Source organism: Ziziphus jujuba, chromosome 9, assembly GCF_031755915.1.
Source record: "Ziziphus jujuba cultivar Dongzao chromosome 9, ASM3175591v1".
NCBI classification, from domain to species: domain Eukaryota; kingdom Viridiplantae; phylum Streptophyta; class Magnoliopsida; order Rosales; family Rhamnaceae; genus Ziziphus; species Ziziphus jujuba.
Genome location: NC_083387.1, coordinates 5,192,521 through 5,214,665, shown reverse-complemented (window position 1 = coordinate 5,214,665; position 22,145 = coordinate 5,192,521). Strand labels below are relative to the sequence as shown.

Here is a 22,145-nt window from a genome sequence, read left to right as displayed (position 1 = left end):
AAATTGTAATAATATTGGAGTGAATTACAAGAAAGATTATCTACAACGATTAGTGTGTTCATTTCCATATGTGAATAAGTCATAGGAGTGATCTTTTTAAGCTGTCCTAAAAACAAAGCGATACTTTCTAACAAATCATGTTAAAAATATAAAAAAATAAAAGAACATATATACATATATTCGTGCTAATTTTTGTTTCGAGGAAAAAAAGTTTGAAAGCAGTGTAAATAAGAACGTTACGACTTAAGGGCATTAATAAATGTGTGAGCTATATTTCAAATATACTCTATATATATATATATATACACATGAGTTTATATAATTTTAAGTTGGGAGAAATAAATATTGGGCCGTGATATCCATGATTCCAGCGGGAGGAAATTAAAAGAGGGTGGGCCCACTTGTATGGTCAAAGTCAACCCATTTGAATATATATGTACCAGTCATTCGTTCTACACGGAGTGACATGGGGCATGACCTCGGGTTAGGCCTCCACATTTGGATATCCCATGCTTTTTGGCCCAGAAACAGGGCCCAATTCTATTCCAATCCATCAAAAGTTACTTGATGAAGCCCAAAATCTGGTATTAGTTTTTTTTTTTTTTTTTCTTATTATTATTATTAGTTTGAATTCTGGATCCGTAATATTTTTAAATAGTTTTTTCACTAAACCAAACATACAAATGTAAATCTGATATTAGTCATAACGAAGGTATCAAAACCATCTTTTATGTTGCAGTCAACAAAGAAAATATAGTGACAGATGGTATTTTACAATGCAAATAGTTCACTATCGAAAAGCTTAGACAAGTTTATATTTTCCTAGTTTTCTCCTCGTGAAGTGGCTGGTACAACCCTTAATTAAATAATAGCTAGAGAATCAATATTTTTGCACCAACTGAGGAGAGCTAAAAAGTAATTTTGTTTGCATGAGAGGTGCAGAAATTGTTAATAATAGTCTTAATAATCAAACAAGCATGAGTTTATATAACCTTTATCCGAGTTGATTTTGTATGTTGTTTGTTTTTAATTAAATTATTTAACATACTATATATGGCCTAACTGGGTTTTGAGCAAGATTTTAACAAATTGTTAATTACCCTCTGCCAAAAACTAGGAAGCGATTGGTGTTTGGCAGTGTGTTGACGTCAGGTGCATATATATATATATATATATATAGATATTGACCCAAATCAACCGCCACATTACAATTTCATTTAGTTATATATAAATATATAGAATTCAATGTTGAAGCTTAATCTTTGCTCCATACCATACCCGTGATGTATGTGGCTGTTGGGAATGTAATTCAAAATTGACAACCAAAAATGACACACATGGCAGACTAGCATGGTATATTACCAAATATATATAGTTCAAACCAAAAATAACGACCTGCGATATTAAAATGCAAAATATCTGTTGGTAGAATATATATATATATATATATATATGGTTTTAGTACAAAGTAAGAATTCTTTTTTTTTTTTTTTTTTTTTTTTTTTAATGATCAAGATTGGTTGCTCTTATTCCTGGTCATATATAGATATCACTAGGACCTTCCATACATGTCACGTACGGCAACGTTAATTTGGTGAAAGTTAGCCAAACCCACACTCTTTGGGATGGGCATGCGTGTTTAACCTGATCGGTTAGCTATAGAGCTAATCATAATTCACAGCCTAAAGCCCACTTTCTCATACATGTTTCCAACTTTGTTTTTGCCATTATTTTAACTTCTTTCCAATTGCATGCGTAACTAATATATATATATATATATATACATATACACTTCATGCAAAATTCCCAAACACATACAATGAACCACCAAGCCAGTTGGGATCACATTTCCTTCAATTTTTAAGCACTTATTATCTTACATTTGAATTTATTTATCATACAATGTTAATGGTGTATGTGCCTTGTATATTACCGGACCATCACAATTTTATCATGAGATTATATAACTTTTTTTCTTTCTTTGGATTAATTGTACTTTAATAATTTTAATTTTAAGAATTTTTTAATTTAAACTTCAACTTTTTAACTCAGTAATTTAGAATTTTAATTTTTTATTTATTATAATTTGAACTTTGTTTGATTTTTAAGTATATGGTTTTACAGCCATCTTACATAAATAATATTAAACTACATTAGTTTTTAAAATAAAAAAATATTAGAATGCAAAATATTAAAACTATTTTTAAATTTTTACATTTCAGTATTTTTTTATTCCAAAAACAGAGTTAATAAAGATTATTGGTAGTATTAAACCATGTTCAATTTCAAACTAAAAGATATTAAAATCTGCAAATTTTTAAAATTAGTTTAAAATTCTACATTTTAGTATATTTTTTGTTCAAAATTTAATATTGTTTAATAAATTACGTAAAATAGTTGTTAAATCCTATTAGTTAAAAGGTAAAAAGAATCAAATTGCAACAAATTGAAAATTCAAATTGATACATTGGAAAAAGTTAAAAGATCTAAATTGCAAAATCTAAAAATTGTGGATATCATAATATTGCAATTAACCTTATATTTTTATGAAAATTATGTATTTGCATGTGATTAATTAATAGGACATAATTTGTACAAGTGCATGTGTGAGAAAAGAGTAATAATATAAATTTAATGCTAAAATAAAGACTTTTGGTTACTGCAAAAAGTATTTCCTTTCACTCAAAACTTTGTCCCTTCTCTATATTCTCGACTTTCTTATCCAAGAAGTGATTGATGATGAAATATTGGTAATTTAATTTGTTCACCATCTTCCTTTTGGATTATAATATTCAAATACCAACTTTTAGATCTCTTTTTTGGCAATATATATATCTATACATATATATATGTATGTATACACACATATATATAAAATATAGATCCAAGCAATTTAAAGTCCAATATGAATGCATATAAGATGTACATATGTGGAGGTAAATTAAGTTGGGATTGCTTATTGCAATTTACAACGTGGAATTTATGAAGCAAAAGTCAAAGCCTCTTGTCAAGGTGATTGTTTCGTCTCAATCTATCGTGCCTTGGACCATACCTCCGATCAATACACAAAAAGCAATTAGCAGCTGGCTTTCAGCAGCCCCTCGATTCACTCTCGGCACTGCCTATAAATACGCTATGTACACTCATCATCCTCATCATTATTACATGCCTAACTCATTTTCATACTATTATTACAAAGTTATAGAGAAACCATGGCTTCAACAAAACCTCACATGTACTTTTCCTTCATTTTCATTGTTTTCATCTCTTTTGATTTATGTTACAGCTTTTTCCCACATAATGATATTAATAAACCACCCCCTCCTTTTGCTCATGATAAGTCTAGACCATTCCCTAGTTTGTCCTTCACAACCAGTACCATTAAAGATATTGATTCCAAGTTCAATAACATGATCAATTTAAGAGCTCCTATTCCGCGTAGAAAATTGGCCGCTTCCGTTCAAACAGTTAATGTTATTGATTTTGGAGCTAGAGGGGATGGAAAAGATGATACATTGGTACATTAATTAATTACGTGAATAATAAATTAAATTGAAGCATGGAAGTTTTTCTTGTTATATATGTATATGTGTGTGTGTGTGTGTGTGTGTGTGTGTGTGTGTGTGTGTGTGCACGTGTGTGTTTTTGATATTTGCTTTGTGGTTTATTAATAAATATGGCGTCATGTTTTCAGGCTTTTAAAAAGGCGTGGGAGAGAGCTTGTTCTTCTAATGTTGCAGCACGTCTTGTTGTGCCAAAAAACAAATATCTTGTTAAACCAATCAGGTTCACCGGACCATGCAGATCTCATCTTACGTTGCAGGTCAGCCTCTATACGTATAATATATATATATATATCAAAGGTATTTTAACTTTATAAAGCCAGTATTATACAGTGCAAATAAGTGTAAATATAACCATTCTATTTTAATTAATTTGTATTTTATTTTAATTTTATAAAGTCAATATATTCTGATGTGATTAAGACTATAGATATATATATAAATGGAATAGTTAATTAATTGCATATATGTGGAACTTGCTTAGATTTATGGAAGCATAGAAGCATCTAACGATCGAAAAGACTATAAAGGAGATGATAGGCACTGGATTGTTTTTGAGAGTGTTCAAAATCTAATAGTTGATGGTGGTAAAACTGGAACCATCAATGGCAATGGCCAGATCTGGTGGCAGAACTCATGCAAAACCAATAAAGCTCTTGTAAGTCTTATATAATATATTTATATAGTAAGGTTTTTACCTAGGAATTGGACAATTTTTATCCGTCAACAACATGTTATTTGGGAATTTTTATCGGACAATATATTATTTAATATTGTTCTGGATAAAATTGTCTGAGATTTTTTGGATAAGAGCCTTTGACATATTAAAATTATGTTATATTTTGGTCTTCCAAAACTCTTAACTACTGTTTTTTGTCTGTTTTACCGATTCGTTGCAGCCTTGCAAGGATGCGCCAACGGTATGTCGAAACAGCTTCATCTGCTTCAACTCATTAGTCTACTCTATTCGTTTTGGAGATCGATCTCTATGATGTAATGCATATATGTGGATTAATTTGTTGGCCGCAGGCTATAACCTTCTACAAGTGCAACAACTTAGTGGTGAAGAATCTGAGAATCCAAGACGCACAAAAAATGCATGTCTCTTTCGAGAATTGCATGAAAGTTGAAGCTTCAAATCTCATAGTAACTGCACCAGAGAACAGTCCCAACACTGATGGAATTCATGTCACAAATTCCCAGAACATCAAGATTTCTAGCTCCACTATAGCAACAGGTATATACATTAAAATGAAAACCACAAACAAAACAATTTCTATAACATATGTATGCTATTGAATGTCCAATAATGGCCCTAAATTCCTACTACATATATGATCTCAAGGTGATGATTGCATTTCAATCGTAAGTGGGTCCCGAGAAGTGCAAGCCACGGACATAACATGTGGACCAGGTCATGGAATTAGGTAATTAATTACCATTTTTACATATCTACTCTTCATGATTGCTTTTTGTTTCTTTCATATATTGTAAACTTAATGGTATTAATTCCATATAAATATATATATATATATATATTCACATTTTCACTCTCAGTATTGGAAGCTTGGGAGAAGGAAATTCAGAAGCCTATGTTTCAGGAGTGACAGTAAACAGAGCAAAGTTTTTGGGAACAGACAACGGAGTTAGGATCAAAACTTGGCAAGTAAGTTAAAAACTAAATGCAACTAAAGCACCCAAAATAGTCACAAACATGTACAACATACATACGCAATGACATGATGTTTAACAAATATTCAGGGAGGGTCAGGAAGTGCAAGCAACATCAAATTTCTCAACATTGAAATGCAGAGCGTCACCAACCCTATAATAATTGACCAAAACTACTGCGACCAAATCACACCTTGCAAACCACAGGTTCCTTTTCCAAAACCCCATTTAAATTTAAAAATAATTTTTTTTCTTTTTTTTAAAAAGAAAGAAAAAAAAAGGAGGCAATTAAATTATGAACCTGGATTTATATATTTCCAATGCAAACTGCAAATAATTAATCTGTTTTTCTTGATTGTAATGACAGAGATCTGCAATCCAGGTGAAAAATGTGCTGTATGAAAACATCAAAGGGACAAGTGCATCGGACATTGCCATCAATTTTGATTGCAGCAAGAGCTTTGCATGTCAGGGGATTGTGTTGCAGGATATAAATCTCAAACAGAATGGAAGAGGAGAAATGTCCAAAGCCTTATGCAACAATGTTCAATTCGATCACATTGAACTTGTTACACCACTATGTCCTTAATAGCAGTCGGTCTTTTATTATATGTTGACGTTACAAGAGACTGATTGTATGACATATATCAAATATCTGTATGTATATATATCATATAACGGATTATTATAACTTTAATTAGTTAATTAATATACAAATTATTCTTTAATACGATTCATGGTTGAATACTTTTTAAATGGGTCTTTTTAGCAGTGGCTAAAATGGAAAAACCCACATGGTAAATGGTTAAGAGAGAATATATAAGCCATGTTAGTACTACAAACTGGTCGTAACTAGGCTGTCCTAGGATGTTTGACCAAATCCCAGTCGTCCTGTGACTTTTCTTTGTCGGGTTTTACTCCAAAGCTGCAAACATGGAGGATTCATATATATATATATATATATATAGTCCGTCTATGGTATGGATGGTCCTTATGCGGACCACAGTATTAGTGATGATTTTTCATAGTATTGGTAATGATTTTCTAAAAAACAGTCGTTAATACTATAAAAAACCGCCACTAATACTGCAGTCCTCATGCGGACCGTCCTCACCATAGAATTTCTATATATATATATATATATAGATACATGAGACCACAATGATTGATGATTGGTTTGATTATTGGAAAGAATAAAAGACGGTTTTAAAATTTTATTGTCATTTGGAATAATAAAAAGGATGTAATTAATATTGTGACACTTGTTGTCTCTTGTGACAACGTTTTTATCATGAATAAAATCACAAAATAATTTTGATTTATGTGCACATAAATCATGTTGACATGCATAAAAATAGTGTCTCTGCATGGTTTACCCGTTGGTTTTATTTTTTTTAATAAAAATAAAGTAACATTAATAATGGTAAATTTGTAGATTAAAGGAGTAGATAAATCAAGGTCTTGAATAAAGGCCAAGAGTCCCTTTTTGGAATAATAAATATATTTTGAAAAAATTAAACAAGCGCAGATTAGACTAGAGTTTATTATGAAACATTGCTATTTCATCCACATTTGATTTGGGGATTAATGAGGATTTGTTGTAATTCATGGTCAACATTCAAATCGATTTCAAACATAAGGAAAAAGGGGTTCTACTTGCAAGAATTTCCTGATTCGAGAAATTTGAACATAACAATAGTGGGTAACCTCAGTCTATAAAAATGAAGATCAAGAACACTACTCCATTTTTGCTCTGCATATTTTTACATGTTTTTACTTTCATTTTCTAATTCATCTCTCCATTTCAGTTCTTTTTGTCATACACTTGCTGCTCTCTGAGTTCATTTTATACTTGTTTAGCAAATCATTTTATTTGTGTTAGGTGAAATGTCCACCAAGCAAATATATTCATAAACCATCTAGCATGGTACATCTCTTTTGCGAATCATTTTAATCGATATAATATAGGTCGCAACTGAGACGAAACAAGAGACAACAAATTAATTCCTGGTTTATTTAACATTAAAAAATAATAATAACATATATATATACGTTGTATTTAGTTCACTAACTAATAGGCAGATTATTCTTTACCATCTAGTACGGTACTCCTTTTTTTTTTTTTTTTTTTTTCCAATCTCTCTTCCAAAAATCCTATTACCCATGACCTAGGAAATTCTCTTCCAAAAATCCTAGTACCCATGAACTAGGAAATTCCCACCATTCAACAATCAAAGCACTCAATTTTAGCCTCAAGTAATCGAATAGTACATTCACTGATTTCTTCATTTTTTATAAAAATAAAAAATTTATAAATAGAAAAAAATAAAAATGTGATTTTGACATCCTTTTGAAGAGTGTGTAAAGTCTCCAATGGCCTTCTTCTAAGCCAAACAATCTCAACTATATTCAAAACCAAAGGAAAATAAATAAATAAATAAAATATATTGTTGTATAAATTAATTAATAGTATATATATTATATAAATACTATTGTCATCTAAAGGGCTCAACAGGTTCAGTCTCTTCAAGAAAGAGTGCAGCTGCAAAACATTCGGAGGCTTCTACCGATGATGAAGCAGTAGCATTGTCTTTATAAAGTAAGCCGAGATTATACCACGCCGAATAGTTCATTCTGTCTACCCGCAACGCATCCATCAAAAAGCTTCGGACAACTGCTCGCGATTTGTCACCAAGCCGCCTAAGAACTACTGCTGCAGAAACCAAGCTCGGTGCATGGGAGGGATCTATGTTCAAAGCATCAAAAAATGCCTTTAGAGCTTCCTTGTAGAGGCCCTGTGCTTCATATAGTACACCTGCAAAATTGATCACAGTTTCAGATGACTTTGGAGGTCCGGAACAATATACAAAGAGAATCCATAAACTTCTTGCAAACGCAGAAGTAATTACATTGATTTTGAAAATTTTCTTGTTAGTTTTCCTCTGAAAACAACAAAATAATTACACATTCAACACCTCCTACAAAACTGAATATGGTTTACTGCACGGTTAATTCTTGGGTGAACATAGTTACACATAAAAATCTTACAAAATGATGGAGCTTAAAGGAAAAACGCAGTCTAAGGGCAATAATCCAAACTTACCTGTGAGATGACATCTAGTGGAAGAGTAAGAACTGATGGACTTCGATTTAGAAAGACAAGTCTCAGCATCACGCCACCGTGACAGGCTTATGTACACATAAGCCAAGTCATGCCAGATCTCCAATTCAAAACTTCTAGCAAAAATTCTACCATACTGTAATGGAAAAACAGAGAAGAAACTGCCGTGAAATCACTTTCTATGAAAAGCATCAAAAAGTCAGAGAGACGCAGACCGACCACTTCTCACCCCCAACACACACCATATGAAAGCAATGAAGGATGATATAAATATTTTACTATGAGGTGAAAAACAACAAACAATTTCAAAAAACCATTTTTGAGATCTACTCTTTATGCAATGAAAGGCTGATACAATTCTAGAAACATTTTGTTCCTTTGCAAAAAGATGAACACATGCAGGAACATGTATATATGTATTTCGAAGAAACATTTTCTTATAAAAATATTTGACTTAATAAATGGAAACTAAATCTTTGACGTACCTTATGTAGCTTCTTGTCGAACCCAAAGCTTTTACTCTGAACTTGAAGAACAGCAAGAAGCCGAGTGTATGTCTCAATGGCACTTCTCACTTGACCCTGCGAAATTTGAAGTTTTGCTTTTGTTCGCAACAGTTCTCCTTGATCCCATTTCCCAGTCTGATCCAGAGCAGCATCTATAATTGATTCAGCATCCACAAACCTTTTCTGAGCTGATAATATCCGTGCTAACAATAACCAACCTTTTAAATTAGACCCACTTTCCATTTTCAGCATTTTCTTGGCATAATGAAGTGCAGTATCCAACTTTCTCTGCTCAGCATTTTCAAGACTGAGATTATAAAGAAAAATGGGGTCTCTCATTTTTGTCATTCTCGCAGCAGTTTCCAGGGCCTGAAGTGCCTCAGATTGTCTTGACAGCCTCTCAGAATCTGCAACAGCTGATTTAGACTGCTCTGAAAGTGAAAGACCCAATAGAAAATTGGCAGTACTTTCCAACTGTTCACATCTACCATCTAAACTTTCCAGGGCTCTGCGAGCAAAATGTACCCCTTCTTCTGCAAGACTGGGGTTTTCTCCACATATCTTTGATGCCAGTAATAAACCCGGAACAAATTTTGGATCCTCCCTACGACTCAATAATTTCTTCAGCAGATTCAAAGCAACCAAGTTGTCGCCTGCTGCAGAATAACAAAGAGCTAGAATGTGATGTTTGTCTTTTTGTTGAATGATCCTGGGAAGCAACTCTTCTACTTGATTAGCTAAAGCTCTGAAATCCCCAGAAACAGATAGAGCAAATGAAAGGTGATCCAAAATGGATGGATCCCACTCAATTCTCTTCAAAGAAACTTTTTTTAGTAATATCATAAACAGAAGTATAGCCTCTTCTAAATTATTCTTTGGTACAAACGAACTGTCCATTTGAGATCGGAGGTTTGGGGGGCTTGCTTCACCTCCACTGTACAGAAGAAAAATGGCAAATTCTTTTTGAATCCTAGCAACTGTTTCAGCGTCAAGGTTCCAATGATGAAGTAGAGCCCGTCTATATGACAAGATTGCTTCGTGCAGACAATCAGCAAGTTTCCATAATTCTGGTAGCAACTCAACAGCCTTATTTACAGTCTCCTGCAATTTACAGTCAGGACCAAAGTTTTCAGGCAAGCCTTTGGGTAATGAAGATTCAATAATGTCCAGAATAACTTTGCATGATTGAGCTGCTTCTGCAAGAACAATTGAAAATATACATCAGTCCTGCACAAAATAGTTTGAGTGTCATGCAAAGCTCACAAATGCCTCTCTCTTTTTTTCTTTTTTGGATAGCATAGAAGGTTTAATTCGAAGTACTAATAATCAAAGCTAACATCTGTTGGGTACATTCAGTAGTTTCCCATCCTATATAAAATAACTTCACACCATAGGGTAATGCAACAAAAGACAATCATCAATTCAAATTATAGTCATTTCAATTTTTACTCAAACTAATGTAGATATTAAGAAAATATATATTCTATAAAGAATCTTGTATATTATACATAAACTTTTATATTAAAATGAAAAGCACAGTGGCAACACATGTTTTATTGATGTTGCCATAAGAGTCTATATAAATTGGTAGTAGGAACAGTAATTCAAATGATATGTCCAGGAAATGGAATAGGATTGAAGGCTACTATTAAATCCATGTAACTATTGAATTTCCATAAGCTTTATCATTGACTACCAAAAGAATATAAGCTCAACTTTAACAGACATTTCGTTTTTAAGTTTTAACCATTCTGTAGGGAAAAGATGTTTGACTTGTTCCAGGATTTTATAGCAACTAAAAAAGTTTATAAAGTCCCAAAAAGGTATAAAAAGTTTCAAGTAACTCAAGAGTTTTCCATGTGTGACAACAACCAGCATCCTCGTAGAATTTAAAAATAAAAAAGAGACTAAAGGAGCATATGGAAAATAATATCTCATATCTTAAGGCAATCAGTGAAGGGTCAGGAGTGCAGGTTATAAACATGTGAATTCACATGTTCTGGCTTGAAAGAATCTAAAAGAAAAAGCAAATGTAATCAACAGATAGCAAATACCTTTATATCTCCCAAGACCCTGCAATGACTTTGATTTAAGTAAGATCGCTTCCAAAAGTAAACTGATAGCATGTATAGACATAGGTGGGGCTGAAAAACTTTGAGAACGTCGCTTACGTTGTTCTACTCGTCTAGCAAGGGAAATTTTTATTTTGGGAATCGCTGCAGATATATCAATTCCTTCAAATACATGGAGAGCTGCTTCAATGTTTCCTTTCTGATATTCATATCTGCCCAACAATGCTCTTGCTTCCTGCAAATTGCAAATACATCAATCCTAGAAACAGGGACGGACCAACATGATAATCTGCCAACACTCTGTTTTAAAATCTTCAAGTCAAAGAAACATGCTCTTACCAAATTAATTGAGACAAAATGATAAATGAGCAGCTATTTATAAAGGAAGAATGCTTGCTTGATATACTTATAGAAAGAACAGCAAATATAAGAACTAATTACTAAGCTCATAAATATTGCACAATAAAATTCACCAAACAGAAAGTAAGTGAATCAAACAAAACTGATTACTCAAGAGATGAAGAACTTTTGATTAAGCAACAAACCTCGTAGTTCAAAGAACCACTCTCTCGCAGTGATGATTCAGCTTCTTCAATGTTAACAGTGTCACGCTTCTTGATAACTTCACCAGCCCGTGACGAACTCTCACTTGTTATGTAATCCTTGGTTGCAAGGGATTCTGAAGAAGGAAACATTTCATTTGCCGGCCTTAACTGCTCTCCACTGCATAGACACTTCATTATCTTTCCGAAGTTCCGCTTAATTTCACTTCTCCTCCCCTTTCCTTTCCTATTCCTCCTCATACTGTTGCAGTGGGTGCCAAAATCTTAACCACCAAAAAAAAGCACACCCAACAGTAAATCAGAACCTCTGTGTTTAAAAACTGACACACGCTCCTTGATCAAGTTCACCAAAAATTCTCATATTACAAGTAAAATAAGTTGATGAATACTCTTACCAGTTCTCAACCATTAAAAAAAAGTTTGAAACATTTTCATAAGCAAAAGACAATAATAATCAACAGTTTCAAGTAAACAAAAGCAAATTACAAGGAAAAAAAAAAAATCGAAATAGGAATTAAAAATTAAAGCAACGAAGAAATTAAAAATAAAAATAAAAAATAAAAAAATTTGACATAATTCAAAGCCAACACCTAACGCCCAGCCATCAAAATAAACAAAAATGTTACCTATCAAGGGCAAAAACCCAAATATATAATTTCAGAAACCCCGCTTACAAAAAAAATTCCAACAACCACCATCAAACTTCAACTCTACCCACAAACAACCCTTTATTGACAACCATAAAATAATCACAGGGTCATAATAATTGAGAAATAATCAACACAATTGACAATTAAAAACCCTAGGAAATAGACAGAACAACCACCGATTCAAGAAAAAAAAAAAAAAAAGTACTCACCTTTTGTTTTTCCAAGAAGTAAAACAGATGCTGAGAGCCCACAAGGCATCTACAGCAAAATCCATCACTTTCAATCGGATTTTTTTTTTTTCCTTAAATTATTATTTTTTTTCCAAATCAAAGCAGTGTCCTTTGATTCAGTCAAGCATCCAAAGCATGAAAAAAAAGCTTTCTTTAATGTAGTTTTTCATAGGCTATCTTTTTCTTTTTGTTGGGTTTTCTTTAGCTTTCTGATTTGGGTAAAAAACAGTGTCTGGGAATCACAAAGGAATCGTGAGGTAGAAGATTTTCGGAGGGTTTTATGAATTCGAGGAATAGGAGAGAATAAATAATAAAAAAACAAAATTTTTGGGAAGCAGAAATTCTTGTCCGGTAGCCCACTTGTAATTTTTCCTTATATTATTATCGCAATCGCTGAGGCTCATTCTATGCCACGTGGAAGACATCTCACACTTTTTTCTCAGCTGGCGGTAAACGGTTAATAACTACAACCTCTTTGTCATGTAGCCGACAATAATTTATTTTTTTATTTTTTTTATTTATGCATGTGCAGTGCAATAAATTCCTTTTATTTTATTTTTATTTCTGGCTTCCTTTTCATTCGATAAACTCATGGAAAACGTTTGTTTTAGTTATTATTATTATTATTTTGTAAATCCACAAAAATTTTCTTGTGTGTTTCAATTTTGAACTAGAAAGTTACCTGAATTAAAATATGCAGGCTAAATAAATTAACAAAATGGTACATCTGAAAAAGTAAAATTTTAAGCCATACACAGCAACCGAACCGATGAGTACTAAAGAAACACTATTACCAACAAAAACCCACCCAAAAATTCATTTATATGATCCTAAAGATAATTCAGGTGATTAAATTTCCTGTATCTATCATGATAAACAATTGTATATCTATAAACATACACACACAACACATCTCTCAGACAATTATCCCGAAGTTATATCAAAATATGCATACATTGTTCAATCCATTGTAGACATGTACATTTTTTCTATTGTTATGTTCAATCCATTGTAGACATGTGCATTTTTTCTATTGTTATGTCTGAACTACCAGTCCACCAACTTCTTCGTTTAAAACTTTCCATGGAACCATTTTTCTACTTATGTACAGGGACAAACAGAGATCACCTGCTAATGCTGCTACAAAACTACGAACTCAAAAAAGACATTTCAAAACTATAGAAGCACTAGATTAACCCCCGGGGATATTCGAGCTCTTAGTCGCTCAGCACTCTTTCTAGCCTTTTCGTCCTTTGTCGTGCCGATGATTATCTCCTTCAGTGAAATAGCAATCGCAAGCAAGTGAGACGCTAGCTCAACTGTATTTGGATTCCCAGTAAACCCAGTTAACTCTACCACCTCGAGAAATGGATGCGAACATCTAATGACTTTCAGTAATTCCTTTTCATAATCTTCAGGTACCTGAAACGACAGAATTATGAATAAGTTTTTAAGTTTTATGCTCAAACACAAAAGGATAAACGATTATCTACACACTGCTGGTAAGTCTGTAAGTGCATGATCACATAAGTCCTCACGCCAAACATCATCTGTCTCAAAAGTCATCTGCACAAAGATGAAGCTAGTCATATTCTTACATTTCATTATGGGATTACTTCAATCTATATAAATTTCAAACGTCAAAACAGAACGAAACTCAAATGGTGGATTGCAATTTCAGCTGTATATTGCAAAAATGCTCATTGTTTTTAAAACTTGAACATAGACAAATGTGTTATGAGTAATAGTATAATACAGCACTTGGACAGAAACTACACAATTTGTTACCATATTAATCTTGTAATCCTACTTTTGAAACCCACAACATACTCCCAACTAAAAGGCAGCGTCTAGGCACCAATAAGGGTATATAAAAGCCAGCACTGGAAAACCCAAATACGTTTTCACAAAGCCCAAAAAATCTTCTTGTATTCAATACATACCCTGACTTAACAACTAGTTCATCTACAAATCCTATTAAATCAACTTTAAACAATATGTTCCATTTCAGCCTACTAGGCATCTATTATATACAATTACACAACCTTCCTATATGTAAATGAAATGCCACTGTTGGAAGATGTGCATCCATGTTGCAATAATATTGTATATGCTAGTTTTTCAGCTGTTTTCTTTTTTATCTCATCAATGTACTTGTACTTCAGCAAAGGCCAAATAATAATCAAGCTTTAGGCACTCTGATTAAGTTCAACTTGAAAGATACACGCAAGCAAACACGAGCACAACTAACCTCTATTGCAAACCTACGCAAGAAAGGAGCTGCCTTAACCAGCGCACAGGTCCAAAGGAGACACAAATTATGTTCTGATGATATCACCATTTCCAACTGCTCAAGGTTATTCAACTTGAGAAATGTTTGAGGTTCATTGTAAAAATTGGAAGCCACATTGCTGAAGACCTAAGGAATAGCAATAAAGACAACACATGCATTCATATTGTTGCACTGAAATAAAGAAAGAAAGAGCGAAGAGGATACATACGGAGAGATCCATATCCAATTTGAGTTTCCTCAACTGAGATAAATGCCCAAATAGCCGGTTGGCGTCGTAACTTATGAAATAGGGAGCAATGTCCCCCAAAGACAGCTCTGAGAGAATAGGAACATTCTCAAAAAACAGATATTTCATATACCCATCATATCTAAACGACACAAGATTTGGAGCAGAGATCTTGAGGGACCTCATTCCATAACAGAGGCGTATCCCCAAACACTTGAGATTCAAAGATGACGATGAACTGCCAACCTTCAAATTGACGAGACTCTGCGATCTGTCCACGAAAAGGCGTTCAAGAAACGGAGAGTTGGACAGAAAATGTTCAAGAACCTCCCCACTGACATTCAAGTCAATCAGTCGCAGCTCCTTGAGGGAGTAGAAGCTGGTTGGTGAACCACAAGGCTTTGACATGGTGCAAATCTTTTCAACTTGTGGAAAACCATATGGGACTAATATCCCTTTTTTTTCAGTACTACCCGAGAAATCCAATTCCAGCCTCTTCACACCCTTTTCACAAGCAAACGAAACCCACCCATCAATGTATTTTTGGAAACTTCGATTCAAATCATAACGAATCGCCAAGTCGCCCAGAGTTACCGATGCTTTTTTTGTTGTTGAGCTACGCAATGCCAGTATTCTGTCCACCCATTCTACAAAGTCCCACTTGTCTGTATTGCCAGAAAAGTCCCAGTTTCCTGTTGTGCCGGAAGTGTTCCATACCAGTTCAAGACTATGCCTCGCTATGAATGACATTGTGGGGAGCTTTTTCCATCTGCGAGAAAGCACACTCGTTCTTGTTGCTTCTTCCATTGACAACCGGTTTAGAATCGAAACCAGAATTTCGTTCGGTAATTCGCTGATACGGTCCTAATTATTTCCAAATGAATTCAGTAAAAGAAAAAATGAAGAAAAGTAAGAAAGAAAGAAAGAAACAGCGAAAGAAAGAAATAAAAAGAAGAAAGATTGAATTCTAAGGTGGAAAGAGATGGAATTACCTTCTTCTCCAGCATAGTATTGTTGCCGGAACCAACCCCTGTTCCCATTGCGAGTACGTATGAATATGATCGTCGTCCTCTTGCTCTGTTTTGGCTTCAGATACCTTCTTCTTTTGCTCAATATTGTGGCTTCCAACTTTGATTTACAAGCTCCGTATATATATATATATAAAGATTCTGTATCTTTGCCTCCTTAGAAATTTATTTATTTATTTTTGGTTATGCATTTACATGAAATATCCGTAATTAAAATATTTTAAGTCTAAATTAATAAATGTTCATTTTTTAAAATAGTTTCAGGCACTTACCATTCAACTAATGAAACACTTAAAAAAAAAGCATTAAGTTCATGTTGATGAAAATTTTTGGAACAAAAATGCATCTCAATATAAGGTCAAGGAACCCCATAATATGCTTTCAAAAATAATTACCAAATTCGTCATTTACAACATTTCATCCAACATCCTTTTTCTATACATTGGATGAACAAAATAAGGCCCTTTTTACATGTATGGCACAAAAAAGAAAATAAATCACCTACGCCTGTTAGCAAACTACACAACTTCATGGAAACTTCCAAACTGAAGTTCACAAACATTTATCCATGGGGATATACGGGCACTTAGTTGCTTCGCACAATTTATAGCCTTCTCGTCCTCGGTCTACTCAAAACAAAATGGAATGCGGGCATGGATGGTTTTCTCCTTCAGTGAGATAGCAATCTCAAGCAAGTGCAAGGCTAGCTCAACTACATTTGGATTCCCAGTAAACCCAATCAACTATACCTCTTCGAGGAATTGATGTGAACATCTAATAACTTCCTTTAATTCCTGCATTTTATCTTCAGTTATCGTCTGAAACAACAGAATGATAAATGATTTTCTGCATACCGCTGCTAAGCCTGTAATTATAATTATAACATCCGTACCTCTCCTTCTTCAGTATATGATAACCTCCACAACCCTCTTCATCGGAATCTTCATCGATATCTTCCATGATCCACCCCCTTGGAAATCATCTGCCACAAAGATGAAGTTGGTCATCTTCTTACATTTTTATTATGGGATTATTTCAATCTATATAAATAAATTCAAATGGGAACGCAGAAAGAAACCCATTTGGTGGATTACAATTTTAATCCTATAATGCAAAAATGCACAGCGCTTAAAAACTTAAAGCATACAGGAATGTGAAAACACTACAGAAAAAGTAGTTCCATAGGCCATAATATGGTATGTTTTTTATGTTGTTTTCGCATGCGGTGCCAGCATATAAACAAGCCGGACGAATTTTCAAAGAGAAAATATGTTTAGTGGCACAAAAAGCACGGTTCCACTTCCAGGTATCTACAACAAATTTCATTTGCCATTGGAAATGCAAGTTAAACTATAAAGCTGTCATTCTAGGAACTAATCTGGAGACTATCATTAGTACAGTTTGAGAATGGACAAGAATAACATGCAGAAAGTGAATGCTCTAGAGCCTGCTGCATAAGACTAAAGTCTTGATCTTTCATATATTCTTTTATAAGATTCAAAGTATGGCTTAAATTTCAAATGTAGAATGCATAGTTCAATACTGGACTCTGATTCACTGCAAACGGTATTTGCCTGCCACGGTTGGAAGATGTGCATCCTTGTTTCAGTGATTTCTATAATTTTATAGGCTAGTTTTCCTGCTCTTTTGTTTTCAACTTAACAGAGGCAAGCAACCAAGCCCAAGCATTACTAACCTTTATTGCAAAGCTATGCAAGAAAGCAGCTGCCTTTACCAGAGCACAGTTCCAAAGGAGACCTCTCATGGTGTGTTGATATCACCATTTCCAACTGCTCAAGGTTACTCAACTCGGGAAATGTCTGAGGTTCATCATAAAAATTGTTAGACAGATGGTTGAAGACTAAGGAATGGCAATAAAGATGCATCCATTACTGTTGCCCTGAAAGAAATAAAGAAAGCAAATAGCATATATATATATATATATATGTATACGAACCCCAAACTCCATATCCAACTGAGAGAAATACCCAAATATCTGGATAGTTATTATGGAACAGGGGTAACTGTGCCCCGAAGACACCTCCGAGAGAATAGGCACATTCTCAAAAGGCACTTCAATCATAGGTCCATCATGTCTAAACGACACAGAGATGTTGAGGAACTTCATAGCATTCCAGAAGCATATTCCCAAATACTTGAGATTCACAGATGATGATGATGTAACTGCCAGTTGCAACCTTCAAACTGACGAGACTCTTTGCTCTCTCCACAAAAACACGTTCAAGAAACGGGGAGTTGGAAGGAAGAGCTCAATAACCTCTCCACTGACATTGACATGCATCAGACAGAGCTCCTTCAGTGAAAAGAATTTGGTTGGTGAACCAGGAGGTTCAACCATGGCGGAAATCTCTTCAACCTCTGGAAAATGATATGGGTATATGTGTTCTTTTCTGCTACGACCCGTCCCGTCAAATCCATTTCCAGCCTTTTGACCCCCTTTTCACAAGAAAATGAAACCCACGCATCAATGCTCTTATAGCATCATGAATTCAAATCGTACTGAACCCTCAAGATGTCCAAAGTTGCTGATGATGTTGACCTCCGCAATTTGAGCTCTCCTTCCACCCATTCTGCAAACTTGCACCGCTCTGTTTTAAGGGACGTGTTGTTCCATGCCAGTTCCAACCTATGCCTCGCCATGATTGAGCTGGTCCAGAGGCTTTTCCATCTGCGGGAAAGCGCAATCGTTCTTGCTGCTTCATCCAGTGACAACCGGCACAGAATCGAAACCAGAATCTCATCCGATAACTCATTCATATGGTCCTCCTCCTATTTATTTCCAAAAAATTTTGTTTCAGTTTTCTCAGTAAAAAAAATAATAATAAAATAAAATAAAATAAATTCAATGTTTAGAATTTAAAGACCGAAAATAGATGGAATTACCTTCTTTTCCAGCATAGGATCGTTGCGGGGACGAGCCCTTGTTCCCATTACCAGTATGTACGATTGCCTTTCCTTTTGCTCTGTATTTTTGCTTCAAATACCTTTCTTTTGCTTAATATTGTAGCTTCGAATCCTTACTTTATAAGAAGAGTAATTTTTTTATTTATTTTTTATTTTTGGGATCCTCCTTTTCTTTAATAGATCTTGAAATTATGTATTGTTGTGATGGGTAACTAGAAATCTGTCATAAGCAACTAAATATGCAGCAAAAGGACACAAAAACCAGCAGCACATAGAAAACTCAGAGAAGAGAAAATCAAGGAACAAACACAAGCTTTTAAGTGGTTTGATCGTCAAGGTGACGATTTATGTCCACAGGCAAAGAAAGAAGAACAAGATTGATTCATTAAGTAGAAGAAATTACAAAGCTTACAACCAGCATCTACAATGGCCAGGATTGAAACTTGAGGTCTACTTCAAAGAGAGAAAAACAGAGCACCTTTCTTTGGCACTAAGAAAACAGTCGCTTCTCTCACATAAACTTATCTACCCTGACTATTTTTCACTTTTATCAAGTATCCAAGCCCACATCAGCAATCAACTTTTTCCAACAAAGGTCATTGCTCAGCTGGTTTTTAAGTCAGCTAGTCCGCTAGGATTAATTTTTGAATCATAATATAACATGTATATATATGTATACACATTTACATGGGATTCAAAGTCCAGGTTATTACATGAAGATGAAGAAACAATTAATAAAATGTTACATTTTAAAATAATTTCATGCACTTCTCATTCAAGACTATTAAAGCATTTAAAATTAGCAACTTTAGGAATAAAAAGCATCCCAGTACAATAGGAAAGGTGCACATTGTCTTGCCAATGGTAGATTAGTTTATATCTACAAGCATTGTTTTCACTTGACTACCAAATCCATCATTTACAACATTTCCCATACATCCTCTTTTCTATATTGTGGATGAACAAGAAGGCTTATTTCTACTTTTATAAAATGCATAGAACGAAAGAGATAAACATCATCACCTACAACTTCATGGAAACTTTCATACTTGAGGATAGAGATAAACATCATCACCTACAACTTCATGGAAACTTTCATATTTGAGGATCACAATATTTATATCCCTGGGGAGATATTGGCTCTCAGTTTTGCTCTTGCTTGGCACAACTTTTAGCTGAATCCTCATCTTCATCCTCGAAACAAAATGGATTGCGGGCATCGATGATTATCAACTTGAGTGAGATACCAATATCAAGCAAGTGCAAGGCTAGCTCAACAGTGTTATTGGGTGCACAGTAAACACAATCAACTCCACCACCTCAAGGAATTGATGTGAACATTGAATCATTTGCTTTAATTCTATCAAATAAAACAAAAATAATCAGTAAGTTTTATGCAAGAAATTCAAGTGGTGGAACCATTTTAACTTATTATTGTATAGATGCAAAGATGATTTTTTTTTTTTTCTTTTTTTGGGAATTAGGTCTACGAATCCAAACATTTACAATACATTGAATAATAAATTATATTTTCCAAAATCTACAGGTTAAACTATAAAACGGCCATTCTAGGAGAAAATGGTTTTCGAAGCCTGCTTCATCACACTAATCAGAAGACTAGCATGACTACAATGTGAGAATGGACAGGAATAACATGCGGATTGTGAAGGCTCAAGAGCCTGCTTCATCAGACAAAAATCGTGATCCTTAATATAGAGTTTCAGAAGATTCAAACTAGGCGAAAATTCCAATGTCCAAATGCATAGTTTCAAAACTGGACTCTGTTTTACTGGGAGTGGTATTTTACTTCTTATGACTATTTCATCCTTGCAGATCTACAAATAACAAAATTCATTACCATAATAATCTGGTAATTAAACTCTAGTAATGATATGAAACCAAATAGAAAAATAAAATAAAAAATAAAAATAAAAAAACATTAAATGAGTTGACAATCTTGTGAAATGTGCATGTACAGCTCTTTTGGTTTCTCTTAATAAATTTGTATTTCGTAAAAGAAAGGACAACAACCATGCTTTTAACATTATGGTTGAGGTCAACTTAAAAAGATGCAAGCAAGCACGAGAACTAACCTTCATGACAAAACATCATAATTTTCCAACTGTTCAAGGTTAAATGTTCAAGAGGATTAGTAAAATCTTTCAACAATATAGTTGAAAACCTAAGAAATAGTAAACATATATCATACACAATCATATTTTTTGACTGAAAAGAAAGAGACAAGAAAAAAAAAAAAAAGCACAGTGAGTTCATGGATACTAACCTCAAAACTCCATATCCAACTTCAGTCACAGTGTCATTCATTGAAAGAAATACCCAAATAGCTCAATTAGCATGGCGAATAAAGGATTTTGGTAAAAATGTAAAAATGGGTCCCCGTTGTCACCTCCGGAGGAACATACTTGAAACGCACAGCAATTGATGGTCTCCATACTAAGCGACACAATATTTGTGACTAAGATCCTGAGTTATATGCAAGCAGTCAAAGCACTATACCTCCGAGCGTTCAGATTTGGAGCCAGAGACTTTAAATATAAATTCATTCGTGCTAGTACTATGGTATCTCCACTGTGACTGGAATTGGAATATCCAATCGTATCAAACTCTCAACCCGTAACCAAACTTGGCATTGACCCACAAAACCCGATTCACCCATTTTACAAAATCGGGTCTTTATAATATCATTCCACACCAGGTCCAAACTGGGTCTGGCTGGGATCGTCTTGCCTTGGTCGATACACAACATTGGTTCTCGCAGTAACAAACAGCAGTGGATGGAGACCGAAATCTCGTCCGATAAATCTTGTAACGTGGACGTAAAAGGCACGGTCTTCTCGTGGTCATACTTTTACAGAGCTCGATAGGTCTTTATCCCGCATGTTTGGAAATATGCCATGTGTACGCTGCAATATGCCAAGTGGTACTGCCATTACAGCATCAGCTTCCACGTCAGCTAAACGTTGAAACGGGTGGTTATGTTCAGAAAAATATTTCTTAATCTCTAATATATTTTTAAAACAATTAAAAAATTAAAAAGTCGGATCAGCAATTTAATGATAGATTGAATTTCAATTCTAAGACAACAATAATAATAATGATAAGAAGAAGAAGAAGAAGAAGAAGAAGAAGAAGAAGAATAAGAATAAGAATAAGAATAGCAGCCGTTCATTCATGTATTCTATTATTGATGTCCAAAAAGATAAAAATGTCTTATATTATAGTCTTGATTTTGACTTCCACTATAGATGAAAGGTTCATCTGGGATATATATCAAAG

The 22,145-nt window shown here is 34.0% G+C and overlaps 3 protein-coding genes and 1 long non-coding RNA gene across 7 annotated transcripts; 1 reads left to right on the top strand and 3 right to left on the bottom strand.

Annotated features, from left to right (window-relative positions):
- The first annotated feature begins 3,175 nt into the window (after window positions 1-3,175).
- Window positions 3,176-5,967, top strand: LOC107425792 (polygalacturonase). Its single transcript, XM_048481471.2, has 9 exons — window positions 3,176-3,518; window positions 3,695-3,823; window positions 4,048-4,221; window positions 4,463-4,483; window positions 4,593-4,800; window positions 4,909-4,990; window positions 5,121-5,229; window positions 5,325-5,441; window positions 5,602-5,967. Exons 1-9 carry the CDS (start codon window positions 3,213-3,215, stop codon window positions 5,821-5,823), a joined length of 1,368 nt encoding a protein of 455 aa, XP_048337428.1. The 5' UTR covers window positions 3,176-3,212; the 3' UTR covers window positions 5,824-5,967.
- A 1,689-nt stretch (window positions 5,968-7,656) lies between these two features.
- On the bottom strand, window positions 7,657-12,641 carry LOC107425819 (protein NPGR2). 2 transcript variants are annotated; one of them, XM_016035862.4, is made up of 6 exons: window positions 12,356-12,641; window positions 11,479-11,759; window positions 10,916-11,168; window positions 8,841-10,057; window positions 8,338-8,491; window positions 7,657-8,049 (listed from the first exon to the last, which is right to left on the bottom strand). In XM_016035862.4, exons 1-6 carry the CDS (start codon window positions 12,402-12,404, stop codon window positions 7,730-7,732), a joined length of 2,274 nt encoding a protein of 757 aa, XP_015891348.2. In that variant the 5' UTR covers window positions 12,405-12,641; the 3' UTR covers window positions 7,657-7,729. The 2 variants fall into 2 exon arrangements, with proteins under 2 accessions (XP_015891348.2, XP_048336850.1); XM_048480893.2 differs by lacking the exon at window positions 12,356-12,641 and adding an exon at window positions 12,123-12,279.
- Window positions 12,642-12,847: 206 nt separating this feature from the next.
- On the bottom strand, window positions 12,848-16,039 carry LOC107425791 (F-box/FBD/LRR-repeat protein At1g13570). Of its 2 annotated transcripts, none has more exons than XM_060820478.1 (5): window positions 15,888-16,039; window positions 14,878-15,759; window positions 14,628-14,795; window positions 13,874-13,942; window positions 12,848-13,798 (listed from the first exon to the last, which is right to left on the bottom strand). In XM_060820478.1, exons 1-5 carry the CDS (start codon window positions 15,933-15,935, stop codon window positions 13,553-13,555), a joined length of 1,413 nt encoding a protein of 470 aa, XP_060676461.1. In that variant the 5' UTR covers window positions 15,936-16,039; the 3' UTR covers window positions 12,848-13,552. The 2 variants fall into 2 exon arrangements, with proteins under 2 accessions (XP_060676461.1, XP_060676462.1); XM_060820479.1 differs by having other exon boundaries at window positions 14,628-14,723.
- Window positions 16,040-16,160: 121 nt separating this feature from the next.
- LOC112492837 (uncharacterized) lies at window positions 16,161-21,846 on the bottom strand. Of its 2 annotated transcripts, none has more exons than XR_007242822.2 (6): window positions 21,133-21,846; window positions 18,828-20,208; window positions 17,881-18,713; window positions 17,620-17,743; window positions 16,816-16,905; window positions 16,161-16,741 (listed from the first exon to the last, which is right to left on the bottom strand). It is a non-coding gene; the product is annotated as an uncharacterized LOC112492837 (long non-coding RNA). The 2 variants fall into 2 exon arrangements; XR_007242823.2 differs by lacking the exon at window positions 21,133-21,846 and adding an exon at window positions 20,942-21,029.
- Window positions 21,847-22,145: the final 299 nt, after the last annotated feature.

What these genes read in the sequence shown, in the direction of transcription:
- LOC107425792 (XM_048481471.2), top strand. Translation starts at nt 3,213, where the DNA reads ATGGCTTCAACAAAACCTCACATGTACTTTTCCTTCATTTTCATTGTT. An exon ending in GATCTCATCTTACGTTGCAG is followed by an intron (nt 3,824 to 4,047) that starts GTCAGCCTCTAT and finishes GAACTTGCTTAG; the next exon opens with ATTTATGGAAGCATAGAAGC. An exon ending in TAGCTCCACTATAGCAACAG is followed by an intron (nt 4,801 to 4,908) that starts GTATATACATTA and finishes TATGATCTCAAG; the next exon opens with GTGATGATTGCATTTCAATC.
- LOC107425791 (XM_060820478.1), bottom strand. Translation starts at nt 15,935, where the DNA reads ATGGGAACAGGGGTTGGTTCCGGCAACAATACTATGCTGGAGAAGAAG. An exon ending in AATTGGATATGGATCTCTCC is followed by an intron (nt 14,796 to 14,877) that starts GTATGTATCCTC and finishes GCTATTCCTTAG; the next exon opens with GTCTTCAGCAATGTGGCTTC. An exon ending in CACTTACAGACTTACCAGCA is followed by an intron (nt 13,799 to 13,873) that starts GTGTGTAGATAA and finishes CTGTCGTTTCAG; the next exon opens with GTACCTGAAGATTATGAAAA.
- LOC107425819 (XM_016035862.4), bottom strand. Translation starts at nt 12,404, where the DNA reads ATGCCTTGTGGGCTCTCAGCATCTGTTTTACTTCTTGGAAAAACAAAA. An exon ending in ACTTCTTGGAAAAACAAAAG is followed by an intron (nt 11,760 to 12,355) that starts GTGAGTACTTTT and finishes TTGGTGGTTAAG; the next exon opens with ATTTTGGCACCCACTGCAAC. An exon ending in GGGTCTTGGGAGATATAAAG is followed by an intron (nt 10,058 to 10,915) that starts GTATTTGCTATC and finishes TTGTTCTTGCAG; the next exon opens with AAGCAGCTCAATCATGCAAA.